This window comes from Myotis daubentonii, chromosome X (genome assembly GCF_963259705.1).
Source record: "Myotis daubentonii chromosome X, mMyoDau2.1, whole genome shotgun sequence".
Classification (NCBI taxonomy): domain Eukaryota; kingdom Metazoa; phylum Chordata; class Mammalia; order Chiroptera; family Vespertilionidae; genus Myotis; species Myotis daubentonii.
Genome location: NC_081861.1, coordinates 109,316,600 through 109,342,593, shown reverse-complemented (window position 1 = coordinate 109,342,593; position 25,994 = coordinate 109,316,600). Strand labels below are relative to the sequence as shown.

Here is a 25,994-nt window from a genome sequence, read left to right as displayed (position 1 = left end):
TGTCCTTTTTGTCATTATATAATGCCTCCCTTAACCCTAAGAATCTTCTTTGTTTTTGAAAACTCTTTTGTTTGAAATTAATATAGAGAGTCCTGCTTTATTTTATTAGTGTTAGAATAGTACATATTTCTTTAATTATTTAATTTTAATCAATATGTGCTTTTATATTTATATTTTTTATTGATTTCAGGGAGGAAGGGAGAGGGAGAGAGAGATAGAAACATCAATGATGAGAGAGAATCATTAATCAGCTGCCTCCTGCACACCCCCTACCAGGGATCAAGCCTACAACCCAGGCATGTGCCCTTGACTGGAATTGAACACAGGACCCTTTACTCCAAAGCCGACACTCCATCCACTAAGCCACAAAAGCCAGGGCTACACTTTATATTTAAAGTGAGTTTCATATAGACAGCATAAAGTTCAGTGTTCCTTTGTTATCTACTCTAACATTCTCCATTATTATTGTTGTTGCAGGTTTGTATTGCTTTGTTTCTTGCTTAACACATGATTATATAAAACTAGAGGCCTGGTGCACAAATCTGTGCATGGATGGGGTCTCTTGGCCTGGCTGGCAATCAAGGCTTATCTGGCCAGCTGGCAAGGGGGAGGGACCCCAGGTGGTTGGCAGTCTGGCCTCTGATTGGGGCTGATTAAAGGACCAGCTGGCTGCAGGGAGGGGCCACAAGAGGTTGGCTGGCTGGGGGAGGAAGGGGCCATAAGAGTTTGGCTGTGGGAGTGCACTGACCACCAGAGGGCAGCTCCTGTTTTGAGTGTCTGCCCCCTTGTGGTCAATGAGTATCATAGCAACCAGTCATTAGGTTGTTCGGTCATAAATGTCACTTAGGCCTTTATGTATATACTAGGGGCCCAGTGCACAAATTCGTGCATGTTGAAAGGAACTGTGGGCCACAAGGTTGTGGTGACCACAGGAGCGGGTCACGGCCTATCCTTCCCACCCCCGCCCAGCCCCTATCGCCACAGCACTCAATCTCCTATCTGTAGGAAGCTCTGTTCCCACTCCCATGCACTGATGGCTCTGGCCCTGCACGCATCCACTGATGGTGTAGAGTGACTGGGGCTGGTGCCAGCAGCAGGTGTGAGTTGGGCTGGCGCCACCAGTGGGTGCAAGCAGCAACCACTGCCCGGATCACCCCTCAGGAGCAGGGGGAGGTGGAGAAGCCCTCAGGGGTGATTGGGCTGGCAGTTGACATTCACACCTGCTAATGGTGCCGGGCAATCAGGACTGGTGCTGGGCACCAGCAGTGGGTGTGAGCGGCAGCTTCAGCCCAGACTTCGGGTGAGAGCGGGACCGGTGCCAGCAGCAGGTGTGAGTGGGCCTGGCACCAGCAGCAGGTGTGAGCGCAGGGTGGAACCATGGCACGTGGGAGCAAAGATTTTCAGTAACAACCAGAGGCTCACCCCGATGACAGCAAGCAGTGCCCCACTTTGTTCTGGCACCCTCGCTCACCTGCTCCACCATCCCGCCGCAGCTGATGCCCACCATATTCCACGCTCTGCCACCTGCTGCCAATGCCTGCCATGTTCTGCATGCACCTCCTGGTGGTCAGCACATGTCATAGCGAATGGTTGTTTGGTTGTTCCACAGTTTGGTCTATTTGCCTATTAGCCTTTTATTATATAAAAAGATATATGTTGCATTTATTTATTTAATATTTTGTTACTGATTTCAAAGAGAAAGGGAGAGAGAGAGATAGAAACATCAATGATGAGATAGGACCATTGATTGGCTACCCCCTGTATGCCCCACACTGGGGATTGAGCCAGCAACCAGGGCTCGAACCGTAACCTCCTGATTCACAGGTCAACGCTCAACCACTGAACCACGCTGGTGGGCCTTATGTTGCATTTAAATAATGGCAGAGACATCAACATCCCAGGTCACTTGAGGACATGGGACAATCTATGCTTTCAGTTGGTATATTTTGTACAATAATATTTAAAGTGATTACTTATAATTGTATAAGGATTTACCATAATTGTTATTGTTTCCTATTCATTTTTCTTCTTAAAAAATATTGTCTTCCACACTTTTGTTACTTTCTCTGGTGTTATGTGAGCATTTTATATGATTCCTTTTTCTTTTGTCTCTTATCATATTAATTATACTTCTTTTAAAATATTTAAGTGGACTTTCAGTACTATGTTGAATAGGAGTGGTAAGAGTGGACACCTTTGTCTTGTTCCTGATCTTAGAGAAAAATCTTTCCACCTTTCACCATTGAATATATTAGCTGTGGGTTTGTCATATGGTCTTCATTATGTTGAAATTTATTCCTTCTATGCCTAATTTATAAAGAGTTATAATCATGAATAGATGTTGAACTTTGTCAAATGACTTTTATGTGTCTATTGAAATGATAAAATGATTATTTTCTTTCATTCAATTAATGTAAGGTATCACATTGATTTGCATATGCTTAACCATCCTTGCATTCCTTGGATAAATCCCACTTGAGCCTTTTAATGTGTTGCTGAGTTCAGTTTGCTGGTATTTTATTGAAAAAAAATATATGTATATTTTTCAGGAATATTGGTTTATTTTTTCCAGTAGTATCTTTTTCTGATATTAGTATCAGGATAATGCTTGCCTCATAAAATGAGTTTGGAAATGTTCCCTCTTTTCAACTTTTTGAAGAGTTTGAAAATTATTGGTGTTAATTATTTTTTTAAATATATGGTAAAATTCACCATTGAAACCATCTGTTCCTGGGCTTTTCTCATTTGAGATATTTTTTATTACTGATTCAATGTCCTTACCATTAATTGGTTTATTTAGATTTTTCTTTTTCTTTCTGATTTAGACTTTTTGAGTTGTAGTTTTACTTTAATATATTCATTCAGTAACACCCTTCTTCTCTTTATGTAGATCCACGTTTCTGACCTATATCATTTTCCTTCTCTCTGAAGACATTCTTTTAACATTTAGTACAAGGCAGATTGACTGGTACAGTTACACATTTCCTCAACTTTTGTTTAACTGAAAATGTCTTTATTTCTTATTTACTTTAAAAAATAAATTTCACTGGGTACAGAATTACAGGTTGGTGGGTATTTTTTCTTTCAACACTAAATATTTCATATCACTCTATTCTTGCTTATCTGGTTTCTTAAGATAAGTACAATGTGGTTATTATCTTTGTTCCTATATGGGTAAGGAAGGTTTCTCTCTCTCTCTCTCTCTCTTCTTTCAAAATATTCCCCTTGTTTTTCATTTCCCAGTTTGACTATATTGTAATCTATATAAAGATAGATATAGATCTATCTATCATCTATCTATCTATCTATCTATCTATCTATGTATCCATCTATATAGCTATAGCTATAGATATATGTTAGTGTTTTCTGAGACTCCTGGATCTGTGATTTGATATATCTTGTTAATTTTGGGGAAAATTTAAGTCATTGTTACTTTATTTTTTAAAAAGTATTTCTAAGTTTATTTTTTTTAGAGAGAGAAACATAATGTGAGAGCAGAACATCGATTGGCTGCCTCCTGCAAGTCCTCCACCAGGGATCAAGCCCGTAACTGGGGCATGTGCCCTGACAGGGAATCGCACTTGTAACCATTCTGTGCATGGGATGATGCCCATTGAATTGAGCCACATCAGCCAGGGTGAGTCATTGTTACTTTAAATAGTTTTTCTGTTACATACCCTCATTCTTGTTCTTCTGGTATCCCCATTACATGTTGTATACTACACCTTTTGTAATTGCCACATAGTTCTTGAATATTCTGTTCTTTTTGTTTGTTTGTTTCCTTTTTTTTTTTTTTTTGCTTGGTTTTTCAATTAGGACATTTGATTGACATATCTATAAAGTTAAAAATTATTTCCTAAAGCATGTCCAGTGTACTGATGGGCACAGAAAAAGCATTGTTCCTTTTTTTGGAAATTTTTTTCCAGAAATATTATATTTATTTTTAACTATTTATTGTGAGAGTATTATAGATGTCCCTTGCCGGGAGCCGGTCCATGCTTGCTGTTTCAAAGGACCTGGCATATATGGCATACTCTTCTTAAAATGTTTGCTCACCTTCTTGGCACTATTTGTTTTAACCAAGGTCTCCTCTCTGAGAAAGGTTGTTTCCACAGGTAGGGATTTTCCCCTGAAGTTAGGGAGGGAATAAAACCCCTCAACTAAGTGCCAGGCGGGTAATTAATCACTTTAACTATGAACAATCATGCTTAAGCTACATAATCTTTACTCCCTGGAATGGAGATAAGAAACACCCTAACCTTTGTAATAGAGATTTATAGGATTGAATCAACTGGTATAAATACAGTTGTAACAAGACAGAAAGACACAGAACTCAGGAGACAGAATTCAGAAGACAGAACCTACACGGAGCCTGGAGACAGAAGAACTTCGCTGGAGAGAACATGGCAATAGATCCTGGACTGAACCTGACTATAGAACATGGCAAGAGAACCTGACTAGAACCTGGTGACTGAACCTGGCTGGAGATCTGAAGCAGAACCTCTCTGGAGATCGAGACCAGAACTTGGCTGGAGATCCTGGCTAGGCTGCTGATCAACTGAATGCTGTCTCCGTGTCATTCCTTCTTCGCCGACTCCGTCTATGCCTTTGGGAACCCCTGGACCTGCTGGGGTTGGACCCCTGCATATGGCGCCCGAACAGGGACCCCTAGGTAAGTGCCCTGCACTCGGGACGGATCGGACTCCACCGTAGGAAGAGGGTGGATAGTCTTCGCTGACTCCGTCCACACCTTTGGGAACCCCTGGAACAGGATTCCCTTAGGTAAGCCCCCCCCCATTGAGAACCCCACACTCGGGACGGATAGGACTCCACCAGGGTGCTACAGACCCCCCTATAGAGGATAAGTAGGGTAAGAAGGTGGATAGTACAGAACTTAGATTGAGAAGATGTGCCATACTGAGTCCAAAGAAAGAAGACTCTGTATTGATCTTTAGATTAAGAAGATGTGCCATACTGAGTCTAAAGAAAAAAGACTCCGTATTGATCTTTTAACACATATGCTTGCTAGCAGAGGAATTAAGGTTACTCCCAGTCAGATGGAACATTTTATACAAGAAATACGTCCATGCTTTTCTGAGGAAGGAAAGGTGCCGGAAAGGTAAATGTAGAGGCATGGGAGAAGGTAGGCCCAAGGAGCCTTATCCTTAACCCCACTGCAGCCTTTCCACCCGGGGAAAGTGCAGGATTGGCAAGCTCTCCCTGGGGTGATAGATCAGGACTCAGGTAATAGCGGAAAGCGCCAATCCTACTCTTAAAATGGATACAAGAGAGCATTTCAGGTTTTTCTTTTTAATGCCTGCTTTTAAAAAATAAAAAAGGGGGAATTTGCCGGGAGCCGGTCCATGCTTGCTGTTTCAAGGGACCTGGAATATATGGCATACTTTTTCTTAATATGTTTGCTCACCTTCTTGGCGCTGTGTTTTAACCAAGGTCACCTCTCCGAGAAAGGTTGAATCCCCAGGTAGGGATTTTCCCCTGAAGTTAGGGAGGGAATAAAACCCCTCAACTAAGTGCCAGGCGGGTAATTAATCCCTTTAACTATGAACAATCATGCTTAAACTACATAATCTTTTCTCCCTGGAATGGAGATAAGAAATGCCCTAACCTTTGTAATAGAGATTGATAGGATTGAATCAACTGGTATAAATACAGTTGTAACAAAACAGAAACACTCAGAACTTAGAACACAGAACTCATGAGACAGAATTCAGAAAACAGAAAGACTCAGAACTTAGAACAGAATCAAGAAGACAGAACCTACACGGAGCCTGGAGACAGAAGAACTTTGCTGGAGAGAGCATGCCGGAGGATCCTGGAGAGGGACTGGCCTCGGAGCCTAGAGACAGAGCCTAGCGGGAGAACATGGCAAGGGATCCTGGACTGAACCTGACTACAGAGATTGGCAGGAGAACCTGACTGGAACCTGGACACTGAACCTGACTGGAGAGCCTGGACAGAACCTGGCTGGAGAACCTAGCGAGGGAACATGGCTACAGAACCTCGCTGGAGATCCAAAGCAGAACCTCTCTGGAGATCCTGGCTAGAGATCCTGGCTAGGCTGCTGATCAACTGAACGCTGTCTCCGTGTCCTTCCTTCTTCGCCGACTCCGTCCACACCTTTGGGGACCCCTGGACCCGCTGGGGTTGGACCCCGGCAGTCCCTCCTTTCCTCCCCCATTGCCTCCTTCCACCCAGATCTCACCCTGCCATAGGCCTTCACCATTCTATTAATTGTGTGTGTGCATGGATAATGCATGTATGCATGTAAGTTTTTGATTAATCTGTCCTCGTTCCTCCCCCTTCCCTCTGAGATTCATCAGTCTGTTCCCTGTCTGTGGCTCTACTTTATTTATTTTGTTCATTAGATGCCTTGTTCATTTATTTTTATTTTTAGTTTCAATTGTTGATAAATATGTATTTATTGCCGTGTTATTATTTTATTATTAATATATTTAAATCTTTTTTTTCTTCTTAATCTTCTTCTTAAAGAAGACCCTTTAACATTGCATATAATATTGGTTTGGTCATGAGAATTCTTTTAGCTTTTTCTTGTCTTTGAAGTTCTTTATTTGTCCTTCAATTTTAAATGATAGCTTTGATGGGTAATCTTGGTTGTAGGTCCATGCCTTCTATCATTTGGAATATATATTTCCTGGTATTCCCTTCTGGCCTGCAAAATTTATGTTGAGAAATCAGCTGATAGTTGTATGGGTGCTCTCTTATAGGTAACTAACTGCTTTTTTCTTGCTACTTTTAAGATTCTCTCTTTGTCTTTAAACTTTGGCATTTTAATTATGATGTGTCTTGGTGTGGGCCTCTTTGGGTTCATCTTGTTTGGGATTCTCTGCACTTCCTGGACTTGTAGATCTATTTATTTTACCAGGTAAGAGAAGTTTGCTGTCATTATTTCTTCAAATAGGTTTTCAATTTCATGCTCCCTCTCTTCTCCTCCCAGCACCCCTATGATGCGCATGTTGGAACATGAAGTTTTCCCAGAGGTTCCTTACAGTATGTTATATTTTGGGATTTTTTTCTCTCTCTCCTGATTGGGTGTTTTTTATTTCCTCATATTTCAAATTCTTGATGTCCTCTATTCTATTATTGAGTCCCTGTAAATTATTATTTTTTCAATTAGTGTATGCTTCATTTCTGACTGGTCCCTTTTTATGTTATTGATATTCTCACTGAGTTCCTTGACATTCTCACTAAGTTCCTTGAAGCTATTTTTAGGTTCCTTGAGCATTATTATAACTATTGTTTTGAACTTTTTATCTGGTAGTTTTCTTGCTTCTATTCCATTGAGTTCTTTTTTCTGGAGATTTCTCCTTTTCTCTCATTTGTGACATATTTCTTTTTCTCAGCATTTTGGCTACTTCCCTGTGTTTGTTTCTACATGTTATGTAGATTTGCTATGTCACCTAGACTTGGTACAGTCACCTTGTGTAGTAGGTGTCCTATAGGACTGGTGGTTCAGCCTCCTCAGTCACCTGAGCTGGGCACTCCAGTGTGTGCTGCATTGTGAGGTGTGTGTGCTGTCTTATTGTAGTTGAGCCTTGATTGAATTGGATTACTGGGAGGGGTTGACACACAGGCCAATTGGTTGTAGGGATTGGGTATGACTACAGCAGAAGAGCTACTGTGCAGGAGCCGATCCTGTGGTGCAGAACTTGCTTCAGTGGGGCTTTGGTGCTCACTGAGTCTGCCCCTTGAGTGTATCACTGGTGGACTTGGTTCATTTATAATCTCGCAAATGAACTCAGATTGAAGCTGACCACTGGGTGTACTGTCTCTGGGGCCTCCTGGGAGGTGCAAAGTCAGCCTATGCTTGTTCCCTGACTGGGGCCACCCAGCATGAATTACAAAGCAATCTGCAATTGGCTGTTGCTTATATTGATCTTAGAAGTACCCAGGAGAGACCAAGCTCTGAACCTGGTTGTGCTGCCACCAGTGCCGGGCCTGGCACAACTTGTTGGGATATAAGAAGCATGCTGACACCAACTGCTACTTTGTGTTTTCTTTTTTGTTTGTTTGTGTTTTTGTTTTTTGTTTTTTTTCAGACTTTAGGAAAGTCCCAAGCATGAGACAAGAGAGACCAGTTGTATGGAAATGGCTTGGATGAGCCTACAATTAGGGAGGAGTGGGATCTCAGGACATCACCAGGATGGGTTGAAAAGTGTGAGCCAGGTTGATGGAGACTTAGATATGGCAGCCTATGGGCTCTGTCAGAGGAAGGGCTCAGCAAAGGAACATTGGCCTTTGCTAGCACTTCTGTCTGGGAGATAGCTGCCCCTGCAGCTCTTTCCTTGATTCCAGGCAAGTTAGTTCCTCCCCAAATGTCCCAGGTTCCTTTCAAGCTGCTGCCCAAGCATCAGAGCCCAGAGAGAGTGGTTTTGTGTAAGATGAACTGCCTGGGACTCCTGCAGTCTCTGTGGCACTCAGCCACAATCCTCACTGTTTTTTAGAGACCAAAGCTGTGGGGAGTTCACATCCTGGCACAGGAAACCTGGGCTGGAGGTGGGGGGGCCTGGTGTGGGGCATGGACCCCTTGCTCTTCACAGGAGGTCTCCACAGCTAAGATATCCCTCCTGATTTTAAACTGCCACACATGGGTGTGGGACCAGCCAGTTCGAAATTCTGTCCCAAGTCTCCTTTCCTCCTATCAGTCTCCACATGCTTCTTCTTTAGTTCCCTAGTTGTAAGACTTCCATTCAGCTAGATCTAGATTTCAGGAGGTTTTGAATGATTGTTATTCTATATTTTAGTTATAAATTTTGATGTGGTTTTGTTAGGCAGTGAGTATCCAATGATGCTATCTTGAGAAAGCTGTTGGACACTTTTTTATTGCCAAAAGTTTCTTTTAATTCTTTGAATTTCCACCTTTAAATTTCCCATCTGTTTTTGTATATTTTCTAGTTTTTTTTTTCATTCTATTAGTATATTAATTATTGTTAACTTAAATTCTAGGTCTAATAATTTGAAATATCTACTGTAATTTTGGTTTTAATGATTGCTTTATCTCTTCAGACTGTGTGATTTTTTTTGCCTTTCCCGTAACTTTTAATATTTTTTTGTTTACAGCCAATAATGATGTAGTGAGGAAAAGTAACTGCGGTATACAGGCCTTTAGTGTAAGGTTTTATGTTTATCTGGCTGAGAGATAGGCTGTGTTTCCTGTTTGCTATAGCTGTTGTATTAATAGTTGTAATATACTTCCCCACCACTGTTTTTCATTTTCCATAGAGAATCCATATTAAATAGAACCTGTTTTCCATTTGATGCACTATTATTATACAGAGTCATATTGTGGAGATGGTAAAATATGTAGGGAGGATAAGCACTCTATAATTTTATTATTAGTCCTAGTCTCTTAGAGAGCCTGTGTCCTTAACGCTATAACTTTCATAAGTGCTACTCAACTTTTTTCCCTTTTAGGTGAGACAGGAAGGCTAGAGGAACCTAGAGTTGTGTGATTCTCTTTTCACATGCAGAAGGCTAGAGGTGTTGGGGCTGTGTAATTCCCTTCCTTCACATCAGTTGCTACAGGATTTTGGAGTTTAGTATATCCATTTCCCTAGATCAGCAAGGCTCTGATAATACCAATTAGTCTGGATAAAATTATTTCCTTTGAGGGCAGGCATTTCTTAAGAAGAAGATAACACACTGGGAATATTTTGATATGGTTACTTTTCCTCCCCTCCTCCCCCCACCCTGCTTCCAGAATCATAAGATCATAAGTGGGATTTTCTCATGTCTTCACTTGGAAAACCTGATGGGGCTCCTGGAGGTATAAATCATGAAAGTGTAGGGACTCCCTAAATACCTTTAAAGCTATTTTCACATTGAGTCTTCATCACTCAATTACTCTTTAAATGCTCCTAACATATCCAGCTGTTGCTATTATTCCCTATATGCTATCGTTCTCTGCATCTGCCTATATTTCCTATTTGGGGGATAGCTGGGCCCTGGGAACTCAACCTAAGATGGATTTAAGAGTTGTTGATTCTTGCCCTACCAGTTTGGCTCACTGGATAGAGCATCAGCCTGCGAACTCAAGGGTCCCAGGTTCGATTCCGGTCAAGGGCATGTACCTTGGTTTGCGGGCACATCCCCAGTAGGGAGTGTGAAGGAAGCAGCTGATTGATGTTTCTCTCTCATGGATGTTTCTAACTCTCTATCCCTCTCCCTTCCTCTCTGTAAAAAAAAAAAATCAATAAAATATATTTTTTTAAAAGAAGAGTTGTTGATTCTGAAAGGGCAAGTCATCGCGGCGCCTACGTGGGCCGGCCCCCGGGCCCCATGAGGCACAGCCTGACCACACTGCTAGCGGCCTCAGGCACCGACTCCCCAGCCCACGGCGGGAGCCCGGCGCAGGCCACCCGCCCGCTGCCCCGGACCGGACCCATGCAGCAGCGGTAGCAGTGGCGGTGGGGAGGGGCGTGTGCCCTCGCCCGAGGAGATGGAGGAGGAGGCAATCGCCAGCGCCCCGGGGACGAGATGGAGGACGTGGACTTCCTGTCTGGGCTGGGACTGGTCGATCTGCTGGACCGCCGGCAACCAGACTGGCCCCTGGAGCCCGAGCTCAGCTCGCCCTTGGGGGGGTGAGGACTGCGCCCTCCATCTTGCCCTGGGTCCTCCATTTTTGGGCAGAGCCATGTGCTTGGCGGGGGCTTCTTCCTGGAGGCCCAGGCCTCTGCTGGCCACGCCCAGGATTTCTCTGGACTAGCCAATGATAATCAAGGAAAGTGCACGCCATCAATATGACCACATCCTGTGTAACAAGACCCAACTCGCGCCTGGCCAATCCGCGGGGCCCACAGTCCCCTCCCCTGCCCTTACTATAAAACCCACAATCCCATCAGGCCTCTCTCTCTCGGCCACTGGGCTACCGTTGCATCAGTGAGTGTGGTCGGGGAGCCGAACTAGTTCGAAATGAAGGACTCTTTGCTTTTGCATTGGACTGACGGGCTCCCTGGGGGTCCTGGGAACCTTGAAATCTGGGCACAACAGATTCCACTTTTTTATTGTTATGAGGATAGTAGTGACAACTTCTAAGCTCTACATGTCAAACCATAAACCAGAAGTGTAGAGAGTGCCTGGGAAAGGCCCCTGGGCTGATTGTTGTCTGAATCCAGTGGCACCTGGCAGAGTCACGCCCTGGAAACATACCTTGCCAGAAGCAGGTGTGTTGTCAGTCTGACCTTTAGCTCAGGCGAGCAGGGGGTGGGGGGGGTGGGGGGGGGAATTTCATTATCTAAATCTGGCAGGCACCAGGAACAAACACAATTATCGGGGCCCACCCAGAAGTGATAATTACAAAGAAGCCACAAGAATGCACATATTTTCTTTATCTTAAACTTTAGTAAAACTTCCTGGTATCTTACTGTATAAAATAAATGCACTGTATTGGCTCTGGGTCACTGTATCTCTATCAGAGGACAGCTGTCCCACCTGGTCCCAGCTTTCCCTACTGTTTTTGTGTCTGTCTCTTTCATTTCCTCAATCCCCCTTCGCCCCTACTCAGGACTCCTGTACACTCTCTAGCCGTGCTGGTCGTGGAAAAGAGAGAAATATTTATACAGAAACCCTCTAAACTTCTCTCCTTTATGACATGCCTACCTTAATCAGTCCTTTTTTGACTTCTCATAACATATTTGTAACTTTCCTGGCATTAATTTTGTTTGCCTTTGCTTAATTAACATACAATTTTTATGGGAGATTTCAGTCTTGAGATTCTAACTTCTTTACAGTAAGACACCATAACTTATTTTTTATGCTTAATAACTTATGAATGTCATTAAAATTTGGTGCATATTAAAATATTTCATAATTACTTTGTCTTGATCCTAGGTTTTAGTGAGAGAACAAAAATCTTAGGGAAAAATAATGGACCCCTTCTCTCAAATTTTCTATTTGTAAAAAGAGTATGATTTTAGTCAAGCAATGTACATAAGACCTGCTTTCCTACAGAAATAATTCTGTCTTTGACATTTCTAAAAACAGCATCTAAAACAGAATTTGTATACATAAGCAGTAGTTTGATTACTGAGTAATAATAATAGTTATACAGTACTTTACTGCCGGCAGCACTTCCTTTATTATTGTTGGCCTCACAAGACCTTCTAATGAGTGGGTATATTTTTATTTCTACTTTGTAATTGTGGACAATTAGACTTGGAAAAGTTAGCTGACTTCTCCAAAATCAAAAAGTGATGTGAAATTCAAAATATGTGGACTATAAACCCAAGTTTACATGACTATAGATAGCATTCTTAACTACTCTGCTACATGTAGCACATACTTTTACTCTGTTACATAACCTTTCAATCTATCTCAACTCTATAAACCCTACACTTTCACTGGGTTAAGGATCCAGATTACTCACCGTGGTACCACAAAAGCACTGCTAAACCTTACCCTTTTTCAAATAAATTTGTCTTTATCTACCCTTCTGACTTAAAATTTAAAACCCCTATTGAAAAAAAATTAAAATTAAAATAAAAAAAAACCCTATTGAAGAGAAATAGACTAGCATTATTGGCCCAAGGTTTCCATTTTTTTCAATATACCAAGTTTTTGGAGGATAGTATACGTACTATTGGTCAGCAGGTGGTTCTGCTGCAGTGGATTGAGGGGAGGAGCGCCCCCAAGGCCTGGCTGGCTAGCCAGGGCTGCATGAGTAATTCCATGTTGAGGTCCAGGAGCAGCAAGAGGAGACTGCATCTTATCCTTATCCCATGAGCATTCACTTCCACCTAAAAAAACATTCATATAAACATATTGTTATTTGACAACATTCCATGAAAAAGATGGTTAAAAATTCCTTTTTAGGATTATAATTATTAATATTACTTTTTAAAAATATTATTAAACATTGTAAATCATGATTGTTTTCAAAGCTTTCAATAGTCTTGGATTTAACCTGCTTCGGAAAAGACTAACAATTCTCACTAATAATATGGGGCGGCTTGAATTACAGGTAGTCTAAACAAACCTGGAATCATAATGAATAGCTTTTGAAAGCACTTATCTGTTGAAGGCCATTAACTGAACACTACTGGCTTCAACCCTATGAAAGACATGTGCTATATTTTAATGAAGAACAGTTGCTCTTCATTCAAAAAGAATACACTCATTTTTAAGAGTATGATAAAATTCAAAAATATTTAAGAGACTAAATGATCAGTTATTTTGTTCTCAGGTCCAGCCCTCAAAAGGCTAATCTCTTCATACACATCAGGCTTTTGTACAGAATAAGTTGGATAAAATATAAAACCATTGCCCCCAATTTAAAATTGTACTTTCCTCTTCTCATCCATGCTAGAGAGTGAAGTAATGTGTTCATAAATACAGACTACTATATTATGGCAGTGATCTAAAGTGGTATAGTTATTTCACTTGGCACTTGGCACTTGGCATACTATGGGGATGGAACCATTGCTTAAAACCATATAGGAAACAACCACAGAATTATTTCCTCTCACATACTTTTAAGGAAAAGTCTTTAAACAGAGGGGTACAGGGTTTAATTCCAGTCACTTCAGTTGCACATAGTCTGGCTTTAGAAAACAAAATGGTTGTGTGGACAGTTCCATCTATATGCTTGATTTGGCTCATTCATCTAGGGGTCAGTGGTTCAGCTCTCATTCCCATGCTGGTATTGTGACATTAATATCTCTACCTGGTTGATTATTCCATATGCTGCCTGAAACATTGATGTTGTTTTGTGGTGGAGTTTTAGCCTGGGAATCTTGGGCACTCTGTAAAATATGTGCATTGACTGAAAAGAAAAAGGTAAAAAGAAATCATCATGCTCATATTCCTAACATTCAACATTGTACTTATTTTCACTTTCTTAAGTTCCCTTCCAGGCTTTGTTCATGGAGATACTCATTTTAACATTGTAAAAACTCTGTCATGTTGCTTCAGATATCATATTTACTAAGTGTAATGGCTACATAGTAATCTACTGAGTTTAATGTACTAAAATTTATTAAACATCAGACTTTGAGTTTGTTTCAATATTTTTACTATTATAAATTACACCATAACAACATTCATTTGAACTATTTCTTTGAAGTCAATTAATTTATGAGTCAAAAAGGTTGAATATTTTATACTTTTTCTCTCAAGTGCCACATTTACACAAACAGTTTCTAGAATTGAACATTTTTAAGGAAGTATTTTCAGAGCCAATTGGTATTCTTCCTGAAGATTTAAAATTTATTTAAGAAAACTACCTACTAGAATCTCTGCCAGGCTTTTTAAAAAAAAAACAACAGCAACACACACGCACACACACACACACACAAACACACACACACACACCTTTCTACCCATTCATTGACTCCTATGCCAGCTCTGGGAATCTACATCCTCCTAAGCACTATTTCAATACCCCTTGTGTAAAAGTCAATCTCTAATCCAAAATGGGGGTCTTAGCAAGAACCAAGATGATGGCATAGGTAAATGCTGGTACTCATTGCCTCCCACACTACATCAAAATTACAACCAAAACCCAAAGCAACCATCGTCCAGAACTGCCTGATCTGGCTGAATGGAAGTTCTACAACTAGAGAAGTAAAGAAGAAAGTACATTGAGACTGGTAGGAGGGGCAGAGGTGCGGAATACTCTGGTATGGCACCCACTTGTGGTGTGTTTTTAATTGGTAGAGATATTTTGGCTTCAGAAGCCTCCCATGAGGAGCAAGGGGTCCCATCCCCATACCAGACCCCTAGCCCAGGTTTCCAGGGCTGAGAAGAGAAGTATCTGCAACTATGGCTGTAAAAAACCAGCAGGAATTGTGGTTGAGTGACATAGAGGCTGCTGGAGACCCAAGTAATTCCTCTTAAAGGGCCCATGCACGGACTTACTTGGTCCTGCTTGCTCTATGCTCCAGCATTGGGTGGAGGCATTGGGGGAACCAAGGACATTCAGGGAGGAACTGGATTGTCTGGCATTGGGGCAGGATCTCAGGGGCAGCTTTCTTCTAGCCAGGGGTGCTCAAGGGGGTCATTGTTCCTATGTTAGGACCTCTCCCATCTCAGAGCTAACTGGCAGCCATATCTGAGTTCCCACCAGTGTGGCCCACACTGTTAGCTCCACTGTGGTGATTCCTGGAGACCATGCCCCATCCAACTTGAAGCTCCAACTAAGCTGTTTGCAGCAGCTTTTCCATATGAATGGCCTGTCCTGGCTCAGGCTTCAGCCTTTCTTAAAATCTCTTAAACAAGCAGCAGCTGGCATCAGCGTGCTCCACACCTTTCAATAAGAGGCCCAAATTCTGGCACTACCACCAGCCTGCCTTGCTTCACAGCTTGGCCTAGTCTGGGGACTTCCAAGGCCAATACAAGTAGCAACCATCTGAAAATTGCTGGGTAGCTCCTGCTGGGTGGCCCAGTTAGTAGCTGACTTTGCACATCCTGGGAGGCCCCAGAGTCAGTGCACCTGGTGGAGAGCTTCAGACCATACCAGATTATAACTCTACACATCCACAAGCAACACATTCAGGGGCAGACTCAGTAAGCACCAAAGTCCCACTAAAGCAAGTCCTGCTCCATAGGGGTGTCTCCTGCACAGCAGTTCTTCCATTGTAGTCACTGCTGGTCCTCCTAGCCAACTGGCCTGGTGGTCAATTCCTCCCAGTGAAGCCATCAGCAATCAAGGTTCAACTACAACAAGACTGTGCACACATCCCACACAAGGGTGCACCTGGAGCATCCAGCTTATGTAACAGGAGAGGTTGAGCCACTGGGATCTACAGGACACCTACTACACAAGGCCACTCTATCAAGTCCAGAAGACCTAGCAGCTCTACATAACATATAGAAACACAGGGAAGCCACCAAAATGCGAAGACAAAGAAACATGTCACAAATGAAAGAATTGAAGAAATCTACAGAATAAAAACTAAATTAAATGGAATCAAGAAAACTACTAGATACAGAGTTCAAAACAATGGTCATAAGGTTGATTAAGGCCCTAGCCAGTTTGTCTCAGTGAACAGAACATCAGCCTTCAGACTGAAGGGTCCCAAGTTTGATTCAGGTCAAGGGCACATACCTCAGTTGCAGGCTCAGCCCCCGGTCCTGGTCAGGGCACATGCAGGAGGCAACCAATTCATGTGTCTCCCTCACATAGATGTTTCTCTCTCTGTCTCTCTCCTTTCTACTCTCTCTGAAAATCAATGGCAAAATGTCCTTAGATAGGAATTAACAATAACAACAAAAAGTATGGTTGCTCAAGGCTTTTAATGAGAGCTTCAAAAGACTCAAAGAGAGTTTCAAGGGACTAAGTGAGACTTTCATAGATCTTAGTGAGAATTTTAGACATGAAAAAGGAGCAGTCAGAAATTAAGCATACACTAATTGAAATATATAATAATGTCCAAGGATTTAACAGTAGAGTAGAGGATTCTGAGAATCATATCAATAATTTGGAATACGAGGAAGCAAAGAACACCCAATCAGAACAGAAAAAAGAAAAAGGAATAATCCAAAAAATACCAATATACTGTAAGGAGCCTCTTGGACAACTTCAAGCATATCAACATTCACATCATGGGGTTGCTGGAAGGAGAAGAGAGGGAGCATGAAACTGAAAATCTATTTGAAGAAATAATGACAAGAAACTTCCCCTACCTGGTGAAAGAAATAGACTTACAAGTCCAGGAAGTACAGAGAGTCCAAAACAAGATGAACCCAAAGAGGCCCACACCAAGACACATCATAATTAAAATTCCAAGGGTTAAAGACAAAGAGAGAATCTTAAAAGCAGCAAGAGAAAATCAGTTAGTTACCTACAAGGGAGCACCCATACTACTGTCAGCTGATTTCTCAACAGAAACTGTGCAGGTCAGAAGGGAATGGCAAGAAATATTCAATGTGATGAAAAACAAGAACCTACAACCAATATTTCTCTCCTCAGCAGAGCTATCATTTAGAATTAAAGGTTAGATAAAGAGCTTCACAGACAAGAAAAAGCTAAAGAAGTGCATCATCACCCAACAAGTATTACATGAAACGTTGAAGGGCATTTATTAAGAAGAAGAACAAGAGGAAGAAGAAGAAGGAAAAGAAGAAGAAGAAGAAGAAGAAGAAGAAGAAGAAGAAGAAGAAGAAGAAGAAGAAGAAGAAGAAGAAGAAGAAGAAGAAGAAATATGAACAATAAATGGCAATAAGTACATATCTATCAACAATTGAATCTAAAAATCAAAATAAATGAACAAAATAAACTGATGAATAAAATAAATAAAACCAGAGGCATGGAAACGTGAAACAAACTGACAAATCTCAGAAGGAGGAGGGTCGGGGGGGCAGGGAGAGATTAATTAAAGATCTTATATGCATACATGCATTACCTATGGATACAGACAATAAGGTGGTGAAGGCCTGGGGTGGGGCAGGAACCAAGTGGAGGGGGACAATGGGGAGAGAAAGGGAGACATCTATAACACTCTCAACAATAAATATTTTTCAAAAATTGAGGCATTTGCCAATCTCCAACGAGAAGAGTTCCAGACAAAAAAAGAGCAGATTTTGTAGCATCATATGTAAGGGCTGAGAAGTACCTGCTCCTGCCTGTATGGACAAAGATTTTCCAATCAAATAAAAAGTTATAAGTAGCTAAATGTTCAGTTCTTTCTATAAGCCACTCAGATTCCATGCATGGAAGCTTAGAAGGTAGGAAATTTGGTTGAATTGAATATACTGGCTTAATGCACCAGAAATCTTTACCTTAATCATGCTGAGGTTTGGTGTGTTCATTCAAACCAGGCAACTCCCTATGATTACACTAATTGTTCTCTTTTTATACAGATGTTTGTTGTTGTACAGTTATTGGCTAAGAACAGGGAGGCAATTTATGTTTGGTGCATTGACATAAATCAGCATTCACAAATTTGAAATTACAATTAAAATCAATAAGACATTGTTATGCTGTAATGAGCAGGAATGGTGTGGGAAGGGGAATATTTTAATAAATGATGAAAGTAACCACATTGCAATGCTGAGAATTCTTTATAGTAACATTGGGCCAATAAACATGATTATTATCAGAACATACAAAGATTAAAAAAAAACACACAATTGTTGAGAAAAATGGAACCACTCCATCATTCTAGCACTATGTTCAAGATATGAATTGCCTTACCATTACAGAACTGTAATTTGTAATATTATAAGTAAAATATCAACAAAGAAAGACATTTGGAAGATACTAAATTATATCACAAATATTAAAATGGTATTTCACCATCCCAGTAGCAATGGCATACAGCAATACTCAGGCTGAGGCTATTTCCGTATTTATTTTATAAATTGAGAATCTTTTAGTCTACATTCAGTATTTAACAGTGGTTTCTGTATTAGTCTAATGTTTTATAATCATATATTCCAAATAATCTGGAATATAAATATTTTTTTAATCATGAAAGGATTCCAAGGTGTTTTTGTGTGTGCTTTGATGAGAGCTTTAGATTAATTTATCTGAATTCTCATCTCTTTAACCACTGTGTTAAAAATGATAAGAGGATAGTTACAGGCTGTTCCCATTTCTACTGAGTATGGATATAAGAAATCATCCTATACTCTGAAGGCAACTGAAGAATGTGGGGCATCCTTGATATTTGCATCACAATGGCATAACATTTCTGGACATATTTTTGTCTTTTGAACTAAAATTATTACCAGTTTTCAGTTTATGCAAACTGATTGATGACTTAGTTTGGAAGTTTCTGTAGCCAAAAAATATGCATTGCCCTATGCCCCTTTATCAGTTTGTAATAACATGCATTGTTCTTAAATCTATCAAAATACTTCAAAAATATTTTACCAACTAGTGTCAATCCTTTTTTTTTATCACTATGTGAAAGGTTTGGGTATCCACTGTCCTTTTCCTATCTAAGTATCTAGGTATCTATCTATCTATCTATCTATCTATCTATCTATCTATCTATCTATCTATCTATCTATCTATCATCTATCTATCTATTATCTATCATCTATCTATCTATCTATCTATCTATCTATCTATCATCTATCTATCTATCTATCTATCTATCTATCTATCTATCTATCTATCATCTATCTATCATCTATCTATCCATATATCATCTATCTATCATCTCTAGATGTGTTAGTTTGCTCAGATTGCAATAACAAAATACTATAGACTAAATGTTTGTGTCCCCCCTCCCATTCATATGTTAAATCTTCATCCCTGTTGTGATAGTATTCAGAGGTCGGCTATTTGCAAGTTGATTGGGTCAGGAACGGATAAATGCCTTTACAAAATAGACAGGAAGAGGTTTTGAGCCCCTTTTGCCATATGAGGAAACAGAAAAAACATGAATGTCTAGGAACTAGGAAGGGGGTCCTCACTAGGCAATGAATCTGTCAGCATGTTGATCTTGAGTTTCTAGCCTCCAGAATGGTAAGAAATACATTTATGTTTTTTTATAAGCTACCTAGTATGTGGTATTTTTGGCAGCCTAAATGGACTAGGACACCACAGACTGACTAGCTTAAATGGCAAAACTTTATTTTCTAGTTGTTCTAGAGGTTAGAAATCCAAGATCAAGGTGGAAACAGGTTGAGTTTCTCCTGAGACCATTTTTCTTGACTTGCAGATAGCCACCTTCTCCCTATGTACTTACATAGTCTTTCATCTGTGTGTGCAGATACCTGGTGTCCATTTGCATGTCCAAATTTCAACTTCTTACAAGGACACCAGTCAAACTGGATTAGGGTCCACTATTATGGCTTCATTTTAACTTAAATACCTATTGAAAGAATGTGTGATCACATTCTGAGGTGCTGAAGGTTAGGGCTTCAACAAATGAATTTTGGGAGGAAACAATTTAGCCCATACCACTAGAGTATACACCTTTTACCGAACCAGGTCATACTAGTTTTGTGAGGGAATCCATCCAGTAAAGAGGATAAAACTTCATAGCATTTCAACAAGGCATAGTTAGGAAACCAAGTAAGCAGTGGGTTAGGGAAAATAGAGAAACCTCATCAAAATCTTCATCTTTACTTCAAGAAACTGTATTAGGTATAAATCTAACCCAATACAGTTATAAATAGAGAAAGATAATGTAAAAAGAGCAACAAATTCTGAAGAATTGAATTATTTCAGCTTTCCACATCAACTACTTATCACTATTTTTGCTCAATGTTTAGTAAAACTAAAGCTATGAAATAAATAGTATAGAGGCAGTCACTGCATTAATGCTATAGATAATTAATTAATTTAATCTTAACTTTTTCAATGAGAAAACTAGAGAGAACTACATTTTTATAAGCCCCTACCTCGTAGAAATATATATTCCTAATTAAAATCAGTGTAAGAATAACAAAGTGATAAATTTATGGGGAAATATTAATTTGACAATGCATTTGATAAAGGTCCATTGTCTTAGTTAAAATTCTTAACTTTGAAATTTTAATATTTTTTCTTTAAAACCATTGTAAAATACTAAGTTCCTCATAGGATTGTTTATGTTTGCTGCTTTTTCTTTGTGGGAGATGTGGCCAGAGGGCAGAGACCTCTGAATCATAGGGTCTTTACAATACACAGAATTTCAGAGATGGTAAGGACCTTTATGTCCATCTACTTAAAATAAGATTTTTAAAGCAGCAGGAGCATAAGATGAGTAGGTGAGTAGCATCCAATGCAGTATTTTAATTTGCCAAAATTTTGCCTTCCTATTACTCTTCCAACCGTCATTCTAGTAACAGAATGCTTACTAGGGTCAGGTTTGTAAAAAGTACAGAAAATATTGTGTGTTTAAAAAATGATCATAGGCCTAACAGACCAAAACCTAAAAGTATTTAAAATGGATATAAAATAAATCCATTAGTAAGACTCTACACACAAATACCAAACACCATGCTTAACCTTCATACTTTCATATTATCAGATTACTGGTCCTCACTTTCTTAATGTGCTTAGCTGTTAAGAATGAGTAAAGGAAGATGATAAAACATTGGTATCACAATGAAGGGTATCAGGATAATTTTATAATGAGTGTTCATCATCCTTCCTTATGGTTGGTAATCATATATAAAATTATAAACTACTCCTTCTGAGGGTTTGAGTTTCTAAGACTACTGAGTTTATTTTAAATATATTTTATTGATTTTTTACAGAGAGGAAGGAGAAAGATAGAGAGTTAGAAACATCATTGAGAGAGAAACATCAATTAGCTGCCCCCTGCACACTCCATACTGGGTATGTGCCCGCAACCAACGTACATGCCCTTGACCGGAATTGACCCTGGGACCCTTGAGTCTGTAGGCCAACGCTCTATCCACTGAGCAAAACTGGTTAGAGAAAAGACTACTGAGTTTAAATGAGTCATATACAAAAAAAAAATGAGTCATATACAAGGATTTCATATTTTCACAAATCTGACCATAATAAGCATTCTGTTATTAGATGTCTGTCTTCTGATTCAAGTAGGGCATATCTTTTGATGTTTAAGAGGAACAATATAGAAGGAGTTGCTATTATAAATTGAAAAGCACAAATGTAAAAGTTATCTATTATGAGAAAATGTAAGTTAATTATTAAATAAAAAAAAAAAACGGGCTTGGCTGTGGAAAGTATAAATGTCCATAACAGCTGTCTTTATTTTCTGCCTTCTGTAGCTACAACAAAACACATTACTCAGATTATTTGAAAATATGGACCTAAATTGATCATGTTCTCACTAATCTTATATACATAAGGCACAGAGCAAGCAGCCAAATGGGAAGCAATCAACTTCTATGTAACATATGGCCTAAGTCAAGCTTGTTTTCTCATTCATAGAATATTTTGTTTAACTAATGTCCTAGATAAATGCACATTGCTTGATGAAACTAAATAGCATGTAACCTTTGGTAGTAAAAAAAAAATTAAGTCATAATTAAACTGGTAAATGCTTCACTGCTTTCTCTAAATAATAATAATATAGTGTGTGTAGAGAGACAGACAGACAGAACAGAAAGAAACAGAGAGACAGAGAGAGGAAAACTAATTTAGGTTTAGAACATTCCAAAGTACTAATACATGAATAGAGAACTAAGAATATGTGTTCATATATGTTAAAATTACAAACATTGTCATATTATATTTTGAGTTGGTTTTCTTATATGCATTCACAAAATAGTATATTCAGCAATTTTCTAGATTGATGTACATTGGTAATGAAAGCATGTACTGTAGCTGGAATTTAAACTGATATTTGTAGAAAATACATAGCAAGTATTCATCTAAAACTGTTGAAGAGGTCTTTAAAAAAAAAAAAACACAAAAAAAACCAGTTTGTCTTTTAACAAGTCCCATCTTAGTGCTATGTGGGCTAGGAGTTTCAAGTTTCTTCAGAGATAAAATAATGGTTCATAGCTGGGCCTCTACTGAGGCACTCTCCAATACAGTAGTCACTTTGCACATGTGGCTATTTAAATTTAAATTTTCATAAATTAACATATAATAAAATGAAAAATTCAGCTCCTCAAGTTGCACTAGTCTCATTTCAAGTGTTCAAAACTCACATATGGATAGTAGCTACCATACTGGGAAGTGCATATATTGATAATTTTCTTCATTGCAGAAAATTCTATTATATAGTGCTATTCTAGATTATAAGGGGTCACTGGTTAGTTTTTAGTAAAACAATTTACTACAACATCTTCAGTTCAACATACCCAATAATAAATAGACTATTAATCAATTAAAGAGATCTAGCTCTTTTATTCTCTATATCTGGAATTTGTAAAATTTATTTAAATTGGAAAATTTTGAGTTCCTAATGTGTCAGGTGCTATTCTGTCTAATAAGTATCACTGCCATCTCTTCACCTTTTTGTTCCCTGCTAAAATTGTGAAATTCCTGGAATATATTTTGTATTGGTTTGATTTCCATTCACACTGCCACTGCCTTCATTTGTACCCTCATTCCTCTTTCATTTGCACTATCTCAAGAGCCCCTTAACTGACTTTTTCTACTTCTATGCTCTTCTCTGAGTGACCCTTCTCACTATGGGGGAAGGTGGGTAGGTGGGAGGTAATTAACCAAGGACCCTGCATGCATATATGCATGGCCCAAAGACTCAGACAATGGGGTGATGAGGACCTGGGGTGGGAGGCAAGAGTGGGCTGGAAAGGGTCAATGGGGGAAAAAAAGAGACATGTAATACTTTCAACAATAAAGAATTTTTTTTTAAAAGAACAGAGGCTAGCTTTTGCTCATCTTTACATTCCTAGTGCTGGTAGTGTTACTAATGTGGAGTTATGTGTACATTAGTCAACTCAAATGTTTGCTGAATAAACTTAAAAATGGACAATAAAATGAAGAAGATCAATTATCAGAAAGGAAAATTGGAAAAATGGGTGAATAGGTGTATATAGGAGGGGAGGGGGAGAGGGAAGGACTGAGCAGAGCAGTATCCAGAAAGCAGGAATATCTTGTTTCCATGCTCATAAAGTTTACAGGCAATAAACACTAGTAGTGGAGAATGAATATAGACCAGAATGTTCTACCACTGTTCTATCAAGGAATCAACATTACTCTAATTAAGAAAATAACCATCTCTACACTTTTATTATTACCACTAGAGGCCTGTTGCACAAAATCATTGCAAGAGTAGGCCTTCCTTCCCTGACTGCCGGCACTGGCTTCCCTTTGGCACCCAGGACCCGGGCTTTCTTCACAGCCCCGGCTTTGTCTGAAAGGTCCTCTGGTCTAATTAGCATATTATGCTTTTATTATTGTAGATCATCATTATGATCATCATCACCATCATCACTCTAAAGGATATAGAGTCAAGTCCAAAAGTTTTAAAATAGAATAGTTACTGTAAAAGTTTATAACTTGGATTTAATGGAAACTGTTGCTTAATAGTATACTTAATAATAAAAAATTAAGTATTCACCACAGGATTACCCAAATAAATTATACCTAACTCTTATAACCTTCTTAGAATTAGGCTGTCATGTTTCAGTAAAAAAATGTAATCCTGGCCAGTGTGGCTCAGTGGTTGAGTGTCAATCTATGAACTAGAAGGTCATGGTTCGATTCCCAGTCAGGGTACATGAGCCAGCTGTGGGCTTGATTCTCAGTGTGGGGCATGCAGGAGGCAGCCAATCAATGATTCACTCTCATAATTGATGTTTCTATTTCTCTCTCCCTCTCCCTTCCTCTCTGCAACCAATAAAAAACATATTAAAAAGAAAATGTAAAAGTCAAAGTCTCAGTATATTTGTTTCTAAATAAAAATGATACAAGATGTACATATTCCCTACGTGACACTTTAAAGCACAGTGGATAAAACCTGAACATTGCATTTTTGAGATTCAAAGATTAATTCAGCTACATAGGGAATTAAATCACATGTAATGAAGGCACAGTGCTCTCCTATATGATATGCTGAGTGTGATGACAGGGTTGAGGAAAGGCTTATAAACTGTTAGTTTTGCATAACTTGAAAAATATTCTGATTAAAACCAATTTTGCTGTCGACATTGGAAGAAAATGGTACTCTTCCTGATATTATTTTGCAATTCCATATATTAACATCATCCCCACAAGTATTAATATTACCTGTCATAGTAGTCTTTACAAGTATAAAAAAATTACTTGGGGGAACCATAAAGTGGTCTGTAGGCAATAGAATTCATTTTGTCCAAAACTTAAAATGAAGCCAGTATGATCTTTTGCAGCAAATGAGTAGAGGTAATTATTATTCATACAACTTTTCTTAGAATTTCAGCTTTCTGTATTCTATGAAGTAGTGACGTTAGAGTGATCTTATTTAGGAGACAATTGTCAATTGGCAAAGTTCTAAAAAAATAGTGACAGATAGAGACAGATGCAAAATAGAGAGAGAAAGACTGTATCCTCCCAAAATTATGATAGTATAGTAGAAATGAATCAGACAGACCTGGGGTTGAATCTTGGCTCTGCCAATTAATAGATCTATGTGTTGGAAAGGATATTAAAGCTCTTTGATTCTAAGTTTCCTGATATTTAATATGGATATTATAATATCTACCTACTTTGTGGTTGCTGTAAAGATTAATTGAGAAAGAACATGTAAAACATTTAGCACAAAATTGGGCTATGTTCAGCACTAAATGTCATTTAAGTTATTTGGAATATAAAAGACTAAATATTTTAGCTATTAACATCATTAACTTGTCTATAGAATACATTATTTTAATGATACTACCACAAGTGACCCCAGTAATTAAGTAAATAACCCACAATGGTAAAAATCCATTATTTTTGCAAGTAGTACATTTATTTGTATGGCCATAAATATTTTAACATAATATCATTAAAATGTATAGTCAGGTATGAAGTAAAAAGCAAAAATGCCAATTGTGACTTTACTGGGCTACTTCCAACAACGTATCAAGTGGTTCAGTAGATGTAATTACTGCCAAGCCTTGCCAAGAATTTGAAATATGCCCATTAATTCAGCAATTCCCAATCTGTACATCAGTCAGTCACACTTAAAAATATGCCTGTCACCATGTGGGCGAATGAATTTATTGATAATTACACAATAAAATCTGAATATTTAAAGGTATACGCTAAACTTTTTTTTCATAAAAAAACCCATCATATTAGCTAAATAAACTTTGTATCAGAATCACATAAAAGAAGATACTGAAAATATCAGGTATTTCACAAATTTTATTATATATATATATATATATATATATATATATATATAGTCACAAAACAACTGAGTGTGTTAAGGAGGGTGAGTGACATATAAACAACTATGTACAGCCTGATCTTCTCTTGGGAAAGAGAGGCAGATGCTTCTTTTTATTGTGTGTGTGTGTGTGTGTGTGTGTGTGTGTGTGTGTGTACAGAGGAGATAGAATTTGTCTGGCAAACTGAATAATAATCCTAGGATTTCTTGACAGAAGAACCATAAAAGAAGCATATTGAATAACATGGAATAAACACTGAAATT

General features: G+C 39.0%; 1 protein-coding gene across 1 annotated transcript in view; it reads right to left on the bottom strand.

Annotated features, from left to right (window-relative positions):
* The window catches only part of DACH2 (dachshund family transcription factor 2), a 745,051-nt gene that overhangs the window by 154,944 nt on the left and 564,113 nt on the right, over positions 1 to 25,994 (bottom strand). Inside the window, exon 5 of the mRNA XM_059678534.1 lies at positions 12,615 to 12,773. Within this exon, the coding sequence (XP_059534517.1) occupies positions 12,615 to 12,773 (159 nt within the window). The remainder of the gene's footprint in view (positions 1 to 12,614; positions 12,774 to 25,994) is intronic.